Source organism: Lepus europaeus, chromosome 18, assembly GCF_033115175.1.
Source record: "Lepus europaeus isolate LE1 chromosome 18, mLepTim1.pri, whole genome shotgun sequence".
Lineage (NCBI taxonomy): Eukaryota > Metazoa > Chordata > Mammalia > Lagomorpha > Leporidae > Lepus > Lepus europaeus.
Window position 1 is genome coordinate 52527799 of NC_084844.1, and position 20495 is coordinate 52548293.

The window sequence follows — 20495 nt, forward strand, 5'->3', positions numbered from 1 at the left end:
ATAAAACCAATAATGAATACTGACTATATTAAAAAGTAGTAAGTATCCTGTGGATTTTAAAACACAGCGTCAACATTGGCTTGTAAGTTGGGAGAGAAGAGTGAATGAGTTCACATCTTCCTGGGTCCTCTCATCCTCCATGTAGTAAGAGTTTTATACTTTATATCAGTGACTAAGGTCAAGGATACATGTTGGAATGGGTGGCCACAAAAAGAACAGTTCAGAGAATAGCAAAAATACATAACTACAAGAGGTGAAAAGACAAAAGAATAAAAATTGCGGAATAAAAAAAAGGTATAAATGACACGGAAAAAAATTAGAACAGTTAGCACAGACAGAAAGAAACTAATTTATAGTCAATTAAACTGAAATGTATCAGTCATTACATACGTATAAGTGTTCTAGCTAAAAAAACATATCAGATTTGGGACAAAAGTAACAAGTACAGGTGGTTTATAAGAGATATACCTTAAATATAAAGCCAAAAAAAATCTGAAAATGTGGAAAACAATGAACCATGCAAAGGCTAAACAAAAAAAGACAAAAAACAAACAAACAAAAAAAACCAAAACAGCTAATACTTGGATCAGCTAGATCAAAGTCAGCTCTGCAAGAATCATTACTAAAGATGAAGACTATTTCATGATGATTCACCATAAAGATAAAAAATTCCTACATCTGTGTAGATGTGATAACACAGCTGCAGCAAGTATGCAGCAAAAATGGACAGAGCTAAAATGAGAAACACTATTTCGACAGTAACCAGAACAAGCAGACAAAAAGCCACAAGGACACATGAAATTGAACAACAGCACACATACAACACAGTGTGCAAAAACTGCAGAAAACACATGCCCTTCCATTTCTGTAACCTTACAGACATCACACCCAGTTCAATTCCCAAATGCCTGAGACAGCCACGGCTGGCCCAGGCCAAAGCCAGGAGGTGGGAACTCCACATGGGTCTTCCATATGGGTGGCAAGGACTCAAGTGTTCTCTCCCAGGGTGTACATTCACATTCCTGATTGGGGGTCAGCTGCTCCAACTCCTATCCAGCTCCCTGCTAATGTGCCTGGGAAGATGGCCTAAGTGCTTGGGCCCCTGCACCCACGTGGCAGACTCAGATAAAGTTTCAGTGTCCCGGCTTTGGCCTGGTTCAGTCCCAGTCATTGCCACCACTTGGTGAGTGAACAAGCAGAAGGAAGCTCGCTTGTGAGTGCTTTCTTTCTCTACCTTTCAAATACATAAATAAATCTTAAAAAAAAAATCATTGGTCCTTACAGTTAAGACTCAAAAATATACGCAATTTGGGGCCAGCACTGTGGTGCAGCAGGTTAATGCCTGGCCTGGAGCATCGGCATCCCAAATGGGCGCCGGTTTGAGACCCAGCTGCTCCACTTCTGATCCAGTTCTTTGGTATGGCCTGGGAAAGCATAGAGGATGGCTCAAGTCCTTGGGCCCCTGCACCCGCATGGGAGACCCAGAAGAAGCTCCTGGCTTCGGATCGGCACAGCTCCGGCCATTGCAGCCAATTGGGGAGTGAACCATCAGATGGAAAACTTCTTTCTCTTCCTCTCCTCTCTCTGTGTAACTCTGACTTTCAAATAAATAAATCTTTAAAATATATATATATATGTAATTCTCCAAAGTAACAAAATAACTAGAAAATTTACATTATTATTTCATTAGAAAATGGAAAAACATTTGATAAACTAACACCCAATTTTTAAAAAATCATCCATTCAGCATAAAAACTAGGAATAAAAGGAAACTTCCTGGGACTGGCGTTATGGCACATCAGGTTAAGATACTACTTATGACACCAGCCTCTCATGTCAGAATGCCAGTTCAAGCCCCAGCTGCTCTGCTGCCAATTCAGCTTCCTGCTGATACACCTGGAAAGGCAGTGGAGGATGGCCCAAGTGCTTGGGTGCCTGCCGCCCTGTGAGAAACCGCGATGGAGCTCCATTCCTGGTTCCTGACCGCCCTGGTCCACACCTGGCTGTTACAGTCATATGGGGAGTGAATCAGCAGATGGAAGACCATTGGTTACTCTACCTTTCAAGTAAATAAATAAATTTTAAAAAATAAAAAAGTAAACTTCCCTTAATCTGCTAAAAGTATGTTTTAAAAATCACGGCCGGCGCCGCAGCTCACTAGGCCAATCCTCCGCCTGCGGCGCCGGCACTCCGGGTTCTAGTCCCAGTCGGGGCACCGGATTCTGTCCCGGTTGCCCCTCTTCCAGGCCAGCTCTCTGCTGTGGCCCAGGAAGGCAGTGGAGGATGGCCCAAGTCCTTGGGCCCTGCACCCCATGGGAGACCAGGCGTGCCTTCGAATCAGCGCGGTGCGCCAGCTGCAGCACGCCAGCTGCAGTGGCCATTGGAGGGTGAACCAACGACAAAGGAAGACCTTTCTCTCTGTCTCTCTCTCTCACCGTCCACTCTGCCTGTCAAAAAAAAAAAAATCACAAGTATTCTTTTTCAAAAAAGTCTTACTTATCTAGTTTTATTTATTTGAAAGGCTGAGCAATAGAGACACAGATACAGAGACAAAGACAAAAAGAGATCTTCCATCCACTGGTTCACTCCCCAAATGGTTGTGACAGCTGGAGCTGGGCCAGTCCAAATCCAGGAGCTTCTTCCAGCTCTCCCACGTGAGTGCAGGGGCCCAAGGACTTGAGTCATCTTCTGCTGCTTTCCCAGGCACATTAGCAGAGAGGTGGGTCAGAAGTGGAGCAACCAGGACTTGAACCAGCACCCATATGGGATGCCAATGCTGCAGGCAGTGGTTTAACTCACTGTACCACAGCACCAGCCCCAATCCCAAGCAGCATTTTTTTCTTTTTTTTTTTTTTTGACAGGCAGAGTGGACAGTGAGAGAGAGAGACAGAGAGAAAGGTCTTCCTTTTGCCGTTGGTTCACCCTCCAATGGCCGCCGCACCGCGCTGTTCCGATGGCAGGAGCCAGGTGCTTATCCTGGTCTCCCATGGGGTGCAGGACCCAAGGACTTGGGCCATCCTCCACTGCACTCCCTAGCCACAGCAGAGAGCTGGCCTGGAAGAGGGGCAACCGGGACAGGATCGGTGCCCCGACCGGGACTAGAACCCGGTGTGCCGGCGCCGCAAGGCGGAGGATTAGCCTAGTGAGCCACGGCGCCGGCGCAAGCAGCATTTTTTTTAAGATTTTATTTGAGAGGTAGAGTTACAGACAGTGAGAGGGAGAGACACAAAGAAAAAGGTCTTCCTTCCATTGGTTCACTCCCTAAATGGCCGCAATGGCCGGAGCTATGCCGATCTGAAGCCAGGAGCTAGGTGCCTTTTCCTGGTCTACCACGTGGGTGCAGGGGCCCAAGCACTTGGGCCATCTTCTACTGCCAAGCAGCATCTCAACCACTGTGCCAAAACACCTGCCCCACAAGTCAATGTTGAAAGCTTTCCCTCTGAGATCAGAAATGACACTAGGATACCTCTCAGCACTACTGCTAATCAGAAACATGGTACTACAGGTCCTAGTCAGTGCAGTAAAGCAAGTAAAACAAATGAATAAGAATTGAGAAGAGAAAAAAGTCTCATCATTCACAACGAGCATGTACATAGAAAATTCATAAGAATCCTCAGCTAAATAACCAATAAGTAAACTAAGTAAAGTCACTGAATACAAAGTCAATATACAAAAACTATCCAACGGTATTCCTATATAATGGCAATAATTGTGAACATACTATATACATCCTACATCTGTTACAAGGGTAAAAACCCAGAACTTAAAGACTAAATATTGTAAAGATCTGACTTCTTCCTCAACATTAATAAAATCCCAATCAAAACTCCAACATGCTGTCTGTATGTCTACATGAAACACTGGCCAGTGGATTCTGAAATTATACTGAAAAATGCAAAGGACCTAACAGCCAAAATAATCCTAAAGAACAAAAATGAGAGGACTTACCACACGTGACATCAAGATAATATAAAACCATAGTCAGTAAGACAATGTAATATTAGCCCAAAGATTGGGCCACAGATCCAAAGAACACAGCAGCAATCAAGAATATATCTATGAACAACTATGACAAAGACGGCACTGAAGAGCAATGGAGAAAGGACTGTGCTTTGCTATGTACTGGATCAACTGGGTAGACATTTGGAGAAAAAAAAAAAAAAAAAAAGAACCATGTCCCCACCTCACACCATATACAAAAATTCCCAGATGCAGCAGAAGTCAACATTAAGTATTGTCAAATTTCCATTTTCTTACGCATTAAATTGAGCTTGGCTAATGGGAGACTGAGGGTGAGAGAAGAACAGAACATTTAATCCCCAGGCTCTCTCCCAGCCAAGTGCCATGAACTCTCTGAATCCATTTAAGAAGGCCTCGGTTCCTATCAGGCAGCCCTCTCTCCACAGCTAAGACCCCTTTAAAGACCAAGATGTGGGGCCAGCGCTGTGGTGCAGTAGGTTAATCCTCCACCTGTGGTGCTGGCATCCCATATGGGTGCTGGTTCAAGACCCAGCTGCTTCACTTCCACTTGCATTTCTCTGCTATGGCCTAGGAAAGCAGCAGCAGATGGCCCAGGCCCTTGGGCCTCTGCACCCACCTGAGAGACCCAGAGGAAGCTCCAGGCTCCTGGCTTTGGATCGGCGCAGCTCTGGCCATTGCGGCCATTTGGGAAGTGAACCAGCAGATGGAAGACCTGAAGACCTCTCTCTCTCTCTGCCTCTGCCTCTGTAACTCTGCTTTTCAATTAAATAAATAAATCTTAAAAAAAAAAAAAAAAAAAAAAAAAAAGCCCCAAATGTATGAAGGGCTCTTGGCCATCCCTAGCCCTGGAATACTGCACTATTTCTCATTTGCTTTTTAAATTCAATCCACATGTTTGAAACTCTTCCTTTCACTAAACTCCAAAATATCTCACTTGAGAGCCTTCTTTTTGCTGCTGGGACTCTGACCAGATCAGGCATGTATATGACTTTCACATAATGCACATCCTATCACCCAGGAAGACTACTCCTCTCTGCACACCTTACAGAAAGGCACGCTTATCTGTGCTGGGTACAAGGCTGATCACTGAAGGCGAGTTCATGCTACTACCAAACTGGGAAAAACACACACAGTTGAAGGACTGGGTCACAAATCTTACAATGGAATACTATATCCCAATAAAAACAAGTGAACTACTTTAATCTTCTTCATTTCAGGGCCATTTTTATACTCTTAGATAATGTTGGGGCCAGTGCCTCGGCACAGTAGGTTAATCCTTCGCCTGCGGTGCCGGCATCCCATATGGGTGCTGGTTCAAGACTTGGCTGCTCCTCTTCCAATCCAGCTCTCTGCTATGGCCTGGGAAAGCAGTAGAAGATGGCCCAAGCGCACCAGTATGGGAGACTGGGAAGAAGCGACTGGCTTCTGGCTTTGGATCAGTGCGGTTCTGGCCATTGCGGCCATTTGGAGAGTGAACCAATGGAAGGAAGACCTCTCTATCTGTCTCTCTCTCTCTCTCTCACTGTCTATAACTCTACCTCTCAAATAAATAAAATCTTTAAAAAAAAAAAATGTTAAGGACCCCCAAAGATTTTTTCATCATATATGTAGGTATACTGAATTTTTAAAGAATATGTATAAATGTATAATTTTAAAATAATAAATATATAACATGCTAGTGTAAATAACATTTCTAGTGAAAAATGACTTCCAAAACAAATAGTGACAAGTGGCAGGTTTTATTTGTATTTTCGCAAAACTTTTACTGTCTGGTTTTATTAAAAGGCAGATCATTCTCATATGTTTCTGCATTCAATCAACTGTAATATGTTGTTTTGGTTGAAGTATATTAAGAAAATCAGTCCTACACAGATATTTAGTTGGAAAAAAGAGTAATAGTTTAACAGCCTTTTTATATAATTGTGGAGACTCCTCTTTGATACTACCAAAGTTTGACAAGTAATAATTCCCTAAAGTTTAGGAACAATGTGGCATCTGAAACCCAAAAAGTGAACTTCTTATACTCTGTGACATCACAATCCACTGGCTTCTCTTGTATGTTGAATCAATCTTCTACCCATGCATGATTTGGCAATATCATAATTCATCCTTTGGAAAACATGGCCTCCCTGAATTATACAAGTCTTCCAAATGATGACAATTCACTAAAGGACTTTAAAAAACAACTTCACATCATCATCAGAAAGACTTTAAGTACTGACAAGCTGTCAAGTCTGCCTAATGCCTCTGGGTGAATAACCACGGCTTGCCACCCAGCCATTCTATCATTTATTATTAAAAATGGCATTCTATTTTAAAAGTAGTAAGTTTAGCTTGTAACTCAAATAATGAACGAACTTCTCCTCAAGACAACCATTGCACATCGCTATGCAAGCTACTCATGCGTACTTACCATTTCACCACACAGGAGGTTAATAAGATGTATGCTTTTAATTTAATAAAATCATTCACTTTCCAGGTTTATTAGGGACACTCTTGAGTGAAACCAGATTTCTCTTCAACTGCCAATAAACGGCAGGAAAGAGTAACAAGAGGTGACTGCCTCCTGGTAAGATGTCAGGCGTTTTATCCATTGTAACTTCTATACCAACATTACAAACGTCAACAGTGAGAAGGGCAAATAAGATTTTTGTGTTGGATGTTTTGACTTTGAGGTCTCCTGAAAGGGCCTTAGGGAAACCCTAGGGATCCACAGACCACATTTTGGAAGCTGATGAATGACAGTAAATTCAATTACAAAACAATATGGAACTTAAAAAGTAACTGACAGATCAAACAGATACGAAGTAGTAAGGCTATGGAGGACTTAAACAACACAATTACAAAGCTCACTCTAATGGTCATATATTGAGCCATATATCCGACAATAACAGAGTACACATTCTTCAAATACTCATAGAAACTGACAACGCAGGAGCCAGCGTTGTGACACAGCGAGCAAAGCTGCCCTCTGAAATGCCAGAATCCCACATCAGAGCGCTGGTTCCAGTCCTGGCTGCTCTGCTTCCAATCCAGCTCCCTGCTAATGTGCCTGGGAAGGCCGTGGAAGACGACCCAAGTACTTAGGCACCCAGATGGAGCTCCAGGCTCCTGGCTTGGGCCTAAACCAGCCGCAGACATTGTGACCATCTGAGAAGTAAACCACCAGATGGAAGATCTCTCTCTCTCTGCGTCACTCTCCTCTTCAAATAAATAAATCTTAATTAAAAAAAAAAAAGGGGGTAACAACATCCTATCTGAAACAAGTGTCAACCAAATGAGGACTATTATATGGATGACAGTGAAATGCGATTATTTTAAAACTTAATAATAAGATAATTTTTAAAAAGTCAACATCTTGGGGCTGGTGCTATGGCATAGGTTAAGCCTCCACTATGGACACTGGTTCGAGTCTCGGCTGTTCCACTTCCAATCTAATTCCCTGTTAATGGCCTGGGAAGGCAGCATTGGATGGCCCAAGTCCTTGGGCCCTTACACCTGCATGGGAGACCCGGAAGAAGCTTCTGGCCTCTGGTTTCAGATCTTGCGGCCATTTGGGAAGTGAACCAGCAGATGAAGACCTCTCTGTCTCTCCCTCTGTCTGTCTATAATTCTCCCTCTCAAATAAATCAATAAATCTTAAAAGAAAAAAAATGAAATTTTACAGAGTATACTTTTAGATGATTCTTGGGTGAAAGAAGAAAGTATAATAGAATTGAGAAAATATTGGCAGAGGGAGAGAAAGAGTTTCCATTCACTAGTTTACTCCCCAAATGACTAGAGCTGGGCCAATTCAAAGCCAGGGAAACCAGGAGCCAGGCGTTTCTTCTGCGTCTCCCATGTGGTTGCAGGGGCCTAGGGACTTGGGCCAACCTCTACTGCTTTCCCAGACCATTAGCAGGGAGCTGAATCGTGAGTGGAACAGCTGGGACTCAAACCAGCACCCATATGGGATGCCAGCTTTACCACGGTGTAGGCCCCTTATAAATGGTTTTGTTTGGAAAGCAGAATGAAAATTAATGACTGAGAATCTGGAGGTCAGGGAGAATACAAAGAAAATATGAAGAAAGAACATACCCAAACCTGTTAGTAACCTGTCACTTAAATGAATCTGTATCATATTTTATCTATAGAAACATGGCCAGAAAGGTCGCACCCAATTTGGTGTTTTTATCATGGCACATCAGTGAATCAACTTCAACAGAATCAATTTCAGTTCCAAAGCCCAATCCAAATTCAGCCCAATACTAGCAACTGGGGCTGTCCTCAGCCTCACTCTCTCCACAAGGCTTCTTTAGAAGTCTCCCAACTAGAATCTCAGGTGGGAACCCTTTCTCTGTGTGTCTGAGAGAAGACCCAGTCCTCCCCTCCCCTCCGCTCTGACTGTACTACTCAGAAATCCACTCAAGTTGTCCCTGAATCAAGTTGGAAAAAACTCAAACTCTGGGAAATCTCAGGATTGTCACAAGCAAGGACTAAGAATACTGACCTTCCTGTCATTCCTCTGGGTCACAACCACAAGCCTCTTCCCTTTCCTACTTACCTCCCTCCTGTCTCTGGCTTCAGCGCCTCACCAAGTGCGCTGTGGGGAAGCAAGGTGAAGACAGGCACAGACAACAGCCTTTCTACCTTCCACTTCAGTACAACTTCCCTGGTGTGCCACCAACTTTCCAACCCTGCACCGCTCACTGCTCTGGGCTGCATCCAAACGTCAGGTGTGGCCATTACAATGTGACCACAATTTCTTCGTTTTCCAAAATGTTCCCATTAACCCTCTTCATCATTAAGACCTCTCACCCTTCCCGAACACCTCGGGAGGGCAGGGAGGAGAGAGGACGGTCAACAGGTGCAGGGGTGCAACTGGATGGAAGGAGCAACTTCTAATGTTCCATAGCACAATAGGTTGAAAACAATGCATTGAATTTCAGGCTGGCTAGGAGACGGGATTTTGAATGCTCCCAACACAAAGAAATGATAAATGTGATGGCTATGCCAATTACCTGGATCTGATCATAATATACTGTATACATGTACTGAAACGTCACACTGCACCCTATAAACACATACAGCTACTGTATGTTGATTCAAAGTAAAAATACATGTAAACAACCAAACCTCCAGCCCTTGATCTGTAAGCCCCTCCTGCCCAGAGACAACCACTGGCACTGTCCTCTTGCTGAGCCAGCCATGGAGACACAGAGCTTCCGTGCCCTCACAGCTTGGGGCAATCCTATAGTCTGGCAAGATCACGCTGTCACACAGCACTGTGAACGCCCTCCACACGGAGCCTCAAAGCTGCCCTCCTGTCCCCTTCTTGCCCTTAGCTTCTCCTCTGTTCTGGGCCCTTTCCACTCTCCTCAAACCACCTTCCTAACCACGCTGCCTCTCACTCTCACCTTGCACCCTCGCTCACAGAGAAAGGGGAAAATAAGGGAGATGACCCAGCCTGACTAAAACCACGCTGGCCACAGCCATGAGTCAACTCTCCATTTCTCAGCTCTCTCCTATCAGATGCCAGCTCAAATAGTCACTCCTTACAGAGCCCTTCCCTAGCCCACGGGAAAGCCACTCTCCTTGCTCCCCCGCTTAGCCCTGCTTCATTTCCTTATGGGGTGGACTTGACCGGCGCTGTTCACCACCTATCCCTAGTACCTACTACACAGTGGATGCTCAGTAAATAGCCCTTAACTAAAGTTAACACCTATGGGAAAACGCTTTTTATTATTATTATTATTATTGTTTGAAAGAGTTACAGAGAGAGGTAGAGACACAGAGAGAGGTCTTCCATCCAATGGTTCACTCCCCAAAGGGCAATGGCTGGAGCTGCACCGATCCGAAGCCAGGAGCCAGGAGCTTCTTCCAGTCTCTCACATGGGTGCAGGGCCCAAGGATTTGGGCCATCTTCCACTGCTATCCCAGGCCATAGCAGAGAGCTAGATTGGAAGAGGAGCAGCCGGGACTAGAACCGGTGCCCATATGGGATGCCAGCGCTTCAGGACAGGGCGTTATCCCACTGCACCACAGCGCCAGCCCCAACAAGTTCTGATTTACTTTAGCGCTGAGGAATTTTTGAATTTTGGGAGTGCACTCCTTGCATAAAATTCAGCCCTTTTCCCACTGCAGACCACTATTTGGTCAGCTCTTCTCTCTACTTTTCATCCTAAATCACATCTGCACCACTTTCTCCTAATTTCACTGCCACCTCTGTCCACCACCCTCTCAAACCTACTTGTTGTTCTAGATTTATGTTCAGTCTCTGGCTTGCACCCCCCCCCCCCCCACATCTAGTTCCTTAACTACTTTCAGTAACTTCTATATGGTCAGGGCCATAGTCAGTGACCACAATATGTGTCAGCTGCTAACCACAGGTCAAACTCCACCCCAATCTCACCCTGAACCGCTTCCTCTTAGAAACCTCAGCAGCACATCCTTCCAGCTCCCCAGTACCCACTGAAACCTCTAAGTTTGCATCCCCTCCCCTCCACCCTCCTTGACATGCACTTGGTTGTGGACCCCTAATTCCCCTATGAACACAAGTCTCTTTACCTTAGTCACTTCCCCGGCTTCCTGCCTCATGCCCTCTCCCATCTCGTGCTTGAGCACCAGAACCAAAGTGTTCACATGCCTCTCATTATATCTAACTGTAGACTGGATCACCTGAACTCAAGGTGTTAGGATGTAAAGGAGGGGACGGTGCTGCCGGCATCCCACATGGCGCCAATACGTATCCCAGCTGCTCCTCTTCCATCCAGCTCTCTGCTATAGCCTGGGAAAGCAGTAGAAGATGGCCCAAGTGCTTGGGTCCCTGCACCCACATGGCAGATCCAGAAGAAGCTCCTGGCTCCTGGCTCCGGATCCACCCAGTACTGGTTGTTGCAGTCTTTTGGGGGCGTGAATCAGCAGATGGAAGACCTCTCTCTCTCCCTCTCTTCCTCTGCCTTTCAAACAAACTTTAAAAAATAAATCTTTATTTAAAAAAAAAAAAAAGATGTAAAGGAAGCAAGACTTGGTAAGCAAGAGGCGACCTTTCCACAGTTAGGAGAGGTGCTACTGTGGGTATTCCACCTTCTCCTCTATCAGGACACGATGGACAATGTACACGAATTCCCAGTGCCCACTTCACAGGATCCCCTGGGAGGAATACTCACGTAGATAAGTCCGGAATAGTAGCGATCCTTCAGGTTATGTAAAACGGAAGCTTCGTTCAAGCACGTCAGCTCTGCCATATCCTCCACCTTGGAGAACTTGGGGGGGTTCATCTTCTGAATGTCGTCTTTGTTGACCATCGCTTTCTTTCCATTCTCTGCCAGCTCCACCATAACTTCATCTCCCCGTTCTTCCTTGATACTAGCTGCCTCAAAACCATGGCGTTCGGATGGAATCCACACGAGCTTTTTAGCCGTCCAATCAGCTTGGGTGGCAGGGTTGTAGATGACGGCCCTGTCCACGAAGAGATACCTCTCGGGATCCTCCAGTCCAGTTCTCTGCGCCATTGTAAACAAGGATCCAAGAGCAACTGCCTCTGAAGAAAGAGGGAGAGGGCAAAGGCAGATGCTTAAGACAGAAAATAATTCACAAGTTTTACTTTACTAACAAACTCCAACCAGAACCTTCAGCAAACGCAAAGCGTAAACCCTTGAGTTAAGGAGCTGGGGTACTGCTCTTCATAGCCATAGTTAACAAGATTCCAAGGTAAATTTCAGGGGTGACCACAAATTACGACTCTGGTTGTCTGATGACTACTCAAGATTCGCCCTCAGTTACCAAGGGCTGATGATCAGGCAGAAGGAAAAAAAGTTAAGTTCCAGAGTGATTTTTTTTTTCCTTCTTCTCATCTTTCACCCTCGCCATAAATTAAAAGGGAAAAGAGCAAGGGGTTGTTGTTGTTGTGGAACACCCAGTTGAGCCAATGCTTGCGACACAGGCATCTCATATAAAGTCACAGCTGCTCTGCTTCACAGCCATCTCCCTGTTAATGTACCTGAGAAGACAGCAGAGGACGGCCCCTGTTCCCTACATGGGAGACCCAGATGGAGGTCTGGGCTCCTGGCTTTTTAGCCTAGACCAGCCCCAGCTGTTGAGGCCATTCGTGGAGTGAACCAGCAGATGGAAGATGTCTGTCTCTCTCTCTTACTCTAACAGATAAAACATGATGACAACAAAGGAGGAAGAGGAAAAAAACAGAGTAAGAAGAAAAAGAACAAAGATGCTTAAGTGGTCCTGGGGTTAACGTGAGCACGACACAGATACAAAGACACATGGGAACGGTCAGAGAGGGCTAAGGACCTCACATTCCACTTCAGACAACAGACTTAAGTCCCTCCTTATAAAGACGGCAACACAGCACATCAGCTCCCCTACAGCTCCTCCATGGCCCGCTGTGGTCTCAATGGATCAAATGCGGCCACAATAACTTGGTTTCACAGGACAGCCTGCGGACACAGGGGAGGACATCTATTCAGGTCTCCTCTTCCGTTGGCAGCAACCCCACTCCCTGCCTCCTTCTCATCAGCACCACTTCCATCAAGACTCATCCCATTACCCGGAACTCCAACCTCTAAACACACTCCAGGGTACTTCTGTCTTCCCTGGAGAGTGTGTGGTCCAGAAGCAAGCAAATATTCCAGAAGAAAAAGGAACCCTTGACAACCTTAGCCACACGGTTCTGAGACTTCTACTATGAATGGGTCTCAGGATCTAATTGGTTTACGTAGCACTCTTTATCGCTGGCCATTAAGGCGCTACCAGCAGAAGCTCCACACTCTTGCTACTGAGCTTTGCCTCCTCCTACACTAGCGTGCAACTGGCATTTGGGATCACACGACAGGATTCAACCTTCTGATGGGACCCCTCCTTCCTGCCTGACAGTATCTTTTTGGAATCCAATATCAACGCAAACATTTTAGCTGGCGCCCCAAATTCCAGGTTATTACAAACGGCAGAGCCAGGGTTTCTGGGACTTTATCCAAATCAGCACAAGAAGCAGGCTGAGTACCCACTCTTGGTTTATCCCATCTCCCTCACACCAGAAATGCTGGGAGTTCTCAAAGGCCAGAAGGCATCCCTTGGGAGCTACAGAGAAATCAGAACACAGGGCAACATGTTAAGAGGGTTTTAACCTTGGGTCCACAGAGGAATTTCACACTGAGATCACTATAATGGTATAAAAATGTTGCACATTTAGTGTACATGTGTGTTGTATTCCCAGGAGAAGACCCACAACTTTCTGTAGATTCTCAAATGGCTGCCTATGTTCTAAAAATTAATCACCGGTAGTGGGCACACACAGATTTTACTCCTAAGAATAATATACTAGAATCAAATAGCCCAGATTCTTCTGAAATTATTTGTTACAACGTACTGCATTATAAACACCCATGCTCTAGGAGTTGTGGCATGGCAGGTTAAGTTACCTCTTGGGATGTCTGAATTTCATATCAGAATGCTGGTTCCAGTCCCAGCTACTCTGTTTCCCACCCAGCTTCCTCCTAATGCACCCTGACTCAAGTGCTTGGGCCCCTGCAATGTGGGAGACCCAGATGGAGTTCCAGGCTCCTGGCTGGCCCAGACTTAGCTGCTACAGGCACTTAGGGAGTGAGTCCCCTCTCTGTGTGTCTTTTTTCTCTCTGTCACTATGCCTTTCAAATAAAAATAAACAAACGTTTAAATTAAATCCAATGAATCCATGCTCTAAAGTAATTCTCAAATTCTGGCAACGTCAATAGCATCTAGAAGGCTTCTTAAAATACAGCCTCCTGGGCCCCATCCCCAGGGTTGTGATTCAGCAGGTCCAGGGTGGGCCTGGGGACCTGCATTTCTTCCTACTACCTAGACGATGCTGATGCTGTTGGTGCTGGGCCATGCTTGAGAGCCACTACCCCAGAGTTCCCTGGTTGCCATGGTGAGCCACTGTTACAAACAGATACACTCGTGGTAAAAGAGGTTGAGTATCAAAGTTCTAGGCCACTTCATAACACGGTTTCAACAACATGCTGATGTCTAAAGAGTCTAAATGAACCTACCTTCCCCCCAAAATCACAAAACATGTGATTCACGTTATGAACAGACTTCTGCAAATAAAATTGCTGGCAAGCTTTATAGCCAGACTTGTATCTGCCTTCTTAGGCATCCACGTGGGTGAGGGCAGTACAGAAATTATTCATGGGCATTCAAATGAGAGGGGTCTTCAAAAAGTTCAGGGGTGGGGCCGGCGCCGTGGCTCACTTGGTTAATCCTCTGCCTGTGGCACCGGCATCCCATATGGGGGCTGGGTTCTAGTCCCGGTTGCTCCTCTTCCAGTCCAGCTCTCTGCTGTGGCCCAGGAGGGCAGTGGAGGATGGCCCAAGTGCTTGGGCCCTGCACCCGCTTGGGAGACCAGGAGGAGGCACCTGGCTCGTGGCTTTGGATTAGCATAGCTCTGGCCATGGCGGCCATCTGGGGGGTGAACCAACGGAAGGAAGACCTTTCTTTCTGTCTCTCTGTCTATAACTCTACCTGTCAAAAAAAAGTTCAGTGGCAATGCATCTTATGAAAAGACTATGTGCTGGGACCGGCACTGTGGCTCACCAGGTTAAAACCTCCAGCGCCAGCATTCCATACAGGCACAGGTTCAAGTCCTGCTTTTTCCACTTCCCATCCAGCTCCCTGCTAATGCACCTGGAAAGCCAGCAGAAGGTGGCCAAGTGCTTGGGCCCCTGCACCCACATGGTAGATCCAGAAGAAGCTCCTGGCTTTAGCCTGGCCCAGCCCCAGCTGTTGCAGCCATACGGGAAGTGAACCAGTGAATGGAAGATCTCTGTTGCTCTGTAACTCTGCCTCTCCTCCCACCCCTCTGCCTTTCAAATAAATAATTAAAAAAAAAAAAAAATGTGTAGATTGCAAAATTTTTTGCATCAAAGATAAACTCTTTTTTTTTAAAAGATTTATTTATATATTCGAAAGTCAGAGTTACACAGAGAGAGGAGAGAGAGAGAGAGAGAGAGAGAGAGAGAGAGAGAGAAAGGTCTTCCATCCGATGGTTCACTCCCCAATTGACTGCAACGGCCAGAGCTGTGCCAATAAGAAGCCAGGAGCCAGGAGCTTCCACCAGGTCTCCCACGCAGGTGCAGGGGCCCAAGGACTTGGGCCATCTTCCACTGCTTTCCCAAGCTATAGCCAAGAGCTGGATAGGAAGTGGAGCAGCTGGGTCTTGAACCGGCGCCCATATGGGATGCTGGTGCTTCAGGCCAGGGCATTAACTCCCTGCGCCACAGCACCGGCCCCTAAACTCATATTTTAAATTCATTTATCCACAAACTTTTTGAAGGGCCCTTGTATTTGCTGAAGAAGGGTTTCAAAAACTCATTACCTCTAGGACTGGTCTAACAAGATCATTAACAAGTCTCTTACCTTTCCAAAACAGACACTGCACATTGGTTACAAAGGGGGAGGCAGGGCTCTGAGGCGGAAGCATCAGAGTTGAATTTGAGCATAGATGATGGAACACACATTCTACCTTTCAGAACAGCAGAATCTATTTCAAAGAAAATGCCCAGCCATCACAAAGTGCTGTGTCCCTCTCACTAGTCTCAGTAGGTATTAACTGTACATGCTGTATAGCGCCCGGGGAGCTGTCTTGCAGCCGACAGGCATGCACATCTTTCTTTCACTTACTTGGGCAGGTAATTATATGCTTAAATTCACCAGATGACTCTACTTTAGAATAAGTTAACAGGTCATTCGTAGATCAGGTCCAGAAAAAGGAAATCATATATTTCAAAAACTAGTTTATCAAACTGGGACATTTATGATGGATCAGTACTTTTTTTCTAAGAGGGATGGCAGTGGGTAAAGCCAATGCATGTGACACTGGCATCCCACGTGGACGCTGGTTCACACATTCCAGCTGCTCCACTTCCGATCCAGCTCCCTTCTAGTGTGCCTGGGTACTTAAGCCCCTGCACCCACGTGGGAGACCCAGAGGAAGCTCCTGGCTTTAGCCTGGCCCAGCCCTGGCTGTTCCTGCCATTTGGATGGTAGATCTATTTCTCCTCTTCCTCTATAACTCTGCCTTTCAAATAAATAAATAAATCTTTAAAAAAAAAAAAAACAATAAACCCCGAGATCACAAAAGCATAATCATAATACACTCCCAACTTTGTGGAGGAAAATACAGATATATCAGAACATTTGTGGAAAACACAAATTACCCTTTCCACTACCTTTTTCCATAAACTTTTGGAAATACCCTCAAACACACAATTTTTTAAAAAATGGAACAAGTATTCACTGGGTCTTCACTGGGTAAGTGGGCTAACAAATCAGTTTTACTCTTCCAGATTTTTCTAGCACTTTATAAACCCAGTCCGGACAGCTGCCTGTACTGGTCACCCGGGTCCCTGGGACACAACAGGGGATCTACACACACTGAGGAATAGGAAGGGAATGGGCCCCACCCTCCGAGTGAGCTTCCACTTCTCCACAACCAAGAACCTACCCTTCCTTCAACTCCTGACCCAAATGCCACCCTTTCAGAAGTTCTTTTCAGGTCAATCCGGCAACTTAATCCTCCTCCTAACGTTCTGTACTGCTCATCCGGCATTCTTGCCCTGCCTTGTACCGCACCGCAGGGCTCGGCAGGCAGTGGATGTCCCACTGCTGTTTAATCATGGAGTTCACCAGGCCCGTGAAGACGGTTTGCTGGGTTTAACTATTCGCTTGTGAATCTTCCCTCCATTGTACGTGTGGTACCCAACCTGGACAGACTGGCTTTTCACAGTACACCACTCCCAAGTGCTTTGCCTGTTCAAAGACTACTACTTTGATTTTTAGAATAGCAAATCCTATTGTCATATATTACCAACTATGACCAGGCACTATTCTAAGCTGTTTACATATATCAACTCTCAATCCTCACAACAGCACCGTGAGCTAGGTACTATTAATATCTCCATTGTTCAGATGAGGAATCTGGGATATGGGCAAAGTCAATAATGAGCCCAAGGTCACAGCTAGGGAAGTAGCAGAACTGGGGTGGAACCCAGGGTGCAGGTCCAGCGTGCCTGCTACAGCGATGGAAGGCAGGAGGGAGGCAATCTGGTAATGCGTTGTAGCCCATCACCCGGTGCCTCCCTACCAAATACCTTGTCTGCAGGAGCTCGGAGGGTGGAACGGGAGCCAGGGAACACAGTGGCACAATCTGGCAAAGGCTTTATATTTTATAGAAAAAAAAAAAACAACAACACCTATATGTAGGGGAAAAAGTACCAAACAGGAATGTGGAGGTCTCTCTTGGCGTCATCTGAACTCTCTAATTACAACCAAGGCGTTTCTCACTGTGTGAATCAGACCCTCAAAGATCCTGCTCTCCTGTTTGGCTTTAGCCATACACATCCCTGGGGTTTCATACCCCAGGCTTATTGTTCAACTTCTAATGAAACTTCCCCAGCTGCCGCCCAGAACCTACCACAGGTGCAGATACCAGGAGAAAATTCAATTTTACAATTTTGTTTGCCTTCAGAGAGGCAAACAAAAATGATGGGGAGGGGATCCATCGTAAGTCATCCTCTAAAAATGGATGAACCAGAACAGTCGCGTCCATGCGTGTGAGGCCACCCTCAAGGTTACTTCCACCACAGCACTGCGTTCAGTCTGTTAATTCACCAAAATTCTGCTTAACCAGACCGCGAGAGGCCATTATCACCCATACCATCTCCCAGTTAATTTCTTTACTTTGTGCTAAATATTTCCCAAAACTTGGAACCAGGGGCCAGGAATTTAATCCTTTGTATGTGATAACAAAGTATACAAACCATCAAAGCAGGCAGCCTTGTACCCTACAACAAGCCCTTCAAAATTTCCTCCATCTCACCTTCCACGCGGCCTGTCTTCATTGTAATGATCTCCCCAAGGAGCCCAGATAAAAAGCCAGGCTCTCAAAGGTCACATCCCTTTGCTGCAGGAGCTGGGGTGAGATCGCACAATTCTGCCATATGTTTGCTGCAGATAAGGCCGGGGGGGACCGAGCTGGATTTAAGATGCAGAAGTAAGGAAGATGCATAAAATGGCCACTTTTGGAGAACCCGAGACAGACAGGGCACACACTTAACCCATCACAAGCGTGGAGCCGGGAGAATCATTAGTAAGGGCAGGCTGATGAAGCAGATCACGCAATAAATAGATGTATAAAGTTCTCCAGAGTGAGAGACGATCAAGAATAATTTAAACCTCACTCAAAGAATGCTCAGTGACCATGATAAAAATAAAAAATACAATAAAATAAAATAACCCTACCCAAGTATTACACTTCGTGTGATATTTATTATTCGGCGGAAACGGCGGTCTTTGTTTCTCCGCAGTCGGGATCTGCCCCAGCCCGGCCCAGCCCAGCCCAGCCCCTGCCAGCACCGCAGCGATCCTGGCGGGAGCCGCAGAGGCCCCGAGCAGCGGAGATAACGGTAGCCGGCGGAGGCCGCGCCTGCCCACCCCTCGCCACCCCGGGTCGGGCTCCTTCCTCCGGCCCCGGTGCCCAGGCAGGCCCGGCCGGGGGCCTCCCGCCTTCCCGGGCCGCATCCGCCCGCCAGGGGCCCACAAAAGCCCCCCGCCAACGCCGGCACTCCGCAGCCCCCATTCCAGTGGGCTCCCAGGGGCTCGGGGCGTGACCCCCCAGCTGCAGCGCGGCGAGCGGGGGCACCGCGGCGAGCCCTCACACAATAAAGGGATCCCGAGGCGGCCGCCGACCCTCCCCCCGGCCGCCCGGCGGCAGCGCGCCCCCGCCACATTTCCCGCCGCGGCGGCCCGCGGACGCCCCCACGCCCCTCGGGCCCTGCCGCCCCGGCGCCCGCGAAGGCCCGCCCTCCCCGGAGCCCCCAGCCCGCCGTCCCCCAAAGCTCCGGCGCCCGTCCGCCCAGCCCTCGGCGAGCCCCTCTCCCACGCCCGGGGGGCCAGGCCCGGCCTAGCCCACCACCCAGCCGCCCTCCCCGGCCGGCGCCCCCACACACCGGGGTCCCACACCGGGACGCTCGCCTGGGCTGCGGACTCCCACACGCCGAGGACCCCCGGAAATACCCCCCAGGGGTCGCCCTGCCGCACTCGCGGGCCCTGAGCCCCTCAGGGGGTTTCACTCAAGGACCTCATTCCCCGCCCCTGCAGGGGTCTCTCCGTCTCCACCCACTGGGGGTCCCGTTATCTCCTCCCCCCACCCCCACCCCCGGCCCCGGCCCCGGCCCAGGTTCCAGCTCGCACGAACCTGAGGTCCCCGCAGCACAAACCCTCCAGCCCAGACCCCCTCTGCCTGCCTCAGCCCCCGCTTCAGCTCCGCGCCTGCCCTCCAAGGCCACCCGGTCCCGCCAGCCCGGGAGCCTCTCCACCCTCCAAGAGCCGTCCCTCCGCCCCGGGCCGCCGCACTCGGACCCTGGCTGCCGCACCTCTCACCTTCAGCCGAAGATGGTGGCGCCGGCGCACGTCCCCAGCAGCGACCACAGATCCGGCGCCTCAGTCCCAAACCCACCGCTGCCTCCGCCGGGCTCCTTTAGCACTGCCGCTCGGGGCTGCCCCACCCACTCCCACCCTCATTGGGCCAGCTCCACGCCCATCACCGCCGCCCCCAGACCCACTGGTCCGTTTGCGCGCCCATCTCCAAGGGAAGACGTTAGCAACCCGAGCGAAGCTACCTTCCCGACTAGGCTCCCCCCACCCACCTGGGATGGTGCTCATTGGCTCCCGCTCCCAGCCCAGGCCACCGGAGTCCCAACCTCATAGGCTGGCCCTCATGCCCATCACAGATTCCGGGAGGTGCGGCCGGGGCAGTGGCAGGCAATTGGCTGGCTCGGGCGGAGATGGACAGCTGAGGGTGGCTGAGCGCCCCGCGATCCCGCCAGGCAGCGGGTGCGGAGCTTGCGGCGGCCGGCGCGCAGCCCTGACCCAGGCTATGCGGGTAGTGGGGCAGGTGTGCCGAGGTAGGAGCCCGAGCTCCGGCTGCACGCGCCTCGCCCTACCGTCGCGCTGCCGTTGCAGCTCCCTCGAGCGCCTGGCCTCCCTGTGGCTTGCCGCAGCCGGCGTGTCCCGCAGCCGCGGAGTCGCGGGCCCCGGGCGCTGCCTGCAGGGGCGGGGCCGGAGCGCGGTCCAGAGGCCTGACGTCACCCCCGGCCGCGGCTCTGCGGCTCACCTGCAGTGGGGGAGGGTGCAGCTCCGCCCCTGCGCCCGTGCTGCCCGGGGGCCCGGGCTGCGGTCAGCGCTCGGACGCGGTGCGGGCACCTCGGACGCGGCGGGGGCGCCGAGCGCCGGAGAGCCGCCGCCGCAGTTTTGGGGTGTCAGCGAGCAGGCAGAGCTGAGATTCCAGAAGAGGGAGAGCGAACCGGCATTGGCGAGGAGACTTGGGGAAAAAAAAAAAAAAAGACTCCCTGCAGCTCATTTATTCCTTCGTCCATTTACTCATTCATTCGTTCATCGGCTCTCCCTACGCGAGAGGGGCTGTGAGGGGTTCGCCGGCTTCCTGAAGTGCTGTGCTAAGCCCCTGGCGGGGGGGGGGGGGGGGG

At 48.7% G+C, this 20495-nt stretch overlaps 2 protein-coding genes across 3 annotated transcripts in view; one reads left to right on the top strand and one right to left on the bottom strand.

Annotated features, from left to right (window-relative positions):
- MYH10 (myosin heavy chain 10) overlaps nt 1-20037 on the bottom strand; it is a 144744-nt gene extending 124707 nt beyond the window's left edge. The window contains exons 1-2 of one of the 2 annotated variants that reach the window (XM_062215692.1): nt 19956-20037; nt 11130-11503 (exon numbers count right to left, since the gene is read on the bottom strand). In XM_062215692.1, coding sequence (XP_062071676.1) covers nt 11130-11474 — 345 coding nt within the window. In that variant the 5' untranslated portion in view covers nt 11475-11503; nt 19956-20037. Of the gene's footprint in view, nt 1-11129; nt 11504-19392; nt 19512-19955 lie in introns of those variants that run through there. The other variant, XM_062215691.1, reaches the window with a different exon arrangement.
- LOC133746876 (basic proline-rich protein-like) lies at nt 17559-19063 on the top strand. Its single transcript, XM_062175116.1, has 2 exons — nt 17559-17562; nt 18318-19063. The coding sequence occupies exons 1-2, from the start codon at nt 17559-17561 to the stop codon at nt 19061-19063; spliced, it is 750 nt and encodes a 249-aa protein (XP_062031100.1).
- Nucleotides 20038-20495: the final 458 nt, after the last annotated feature.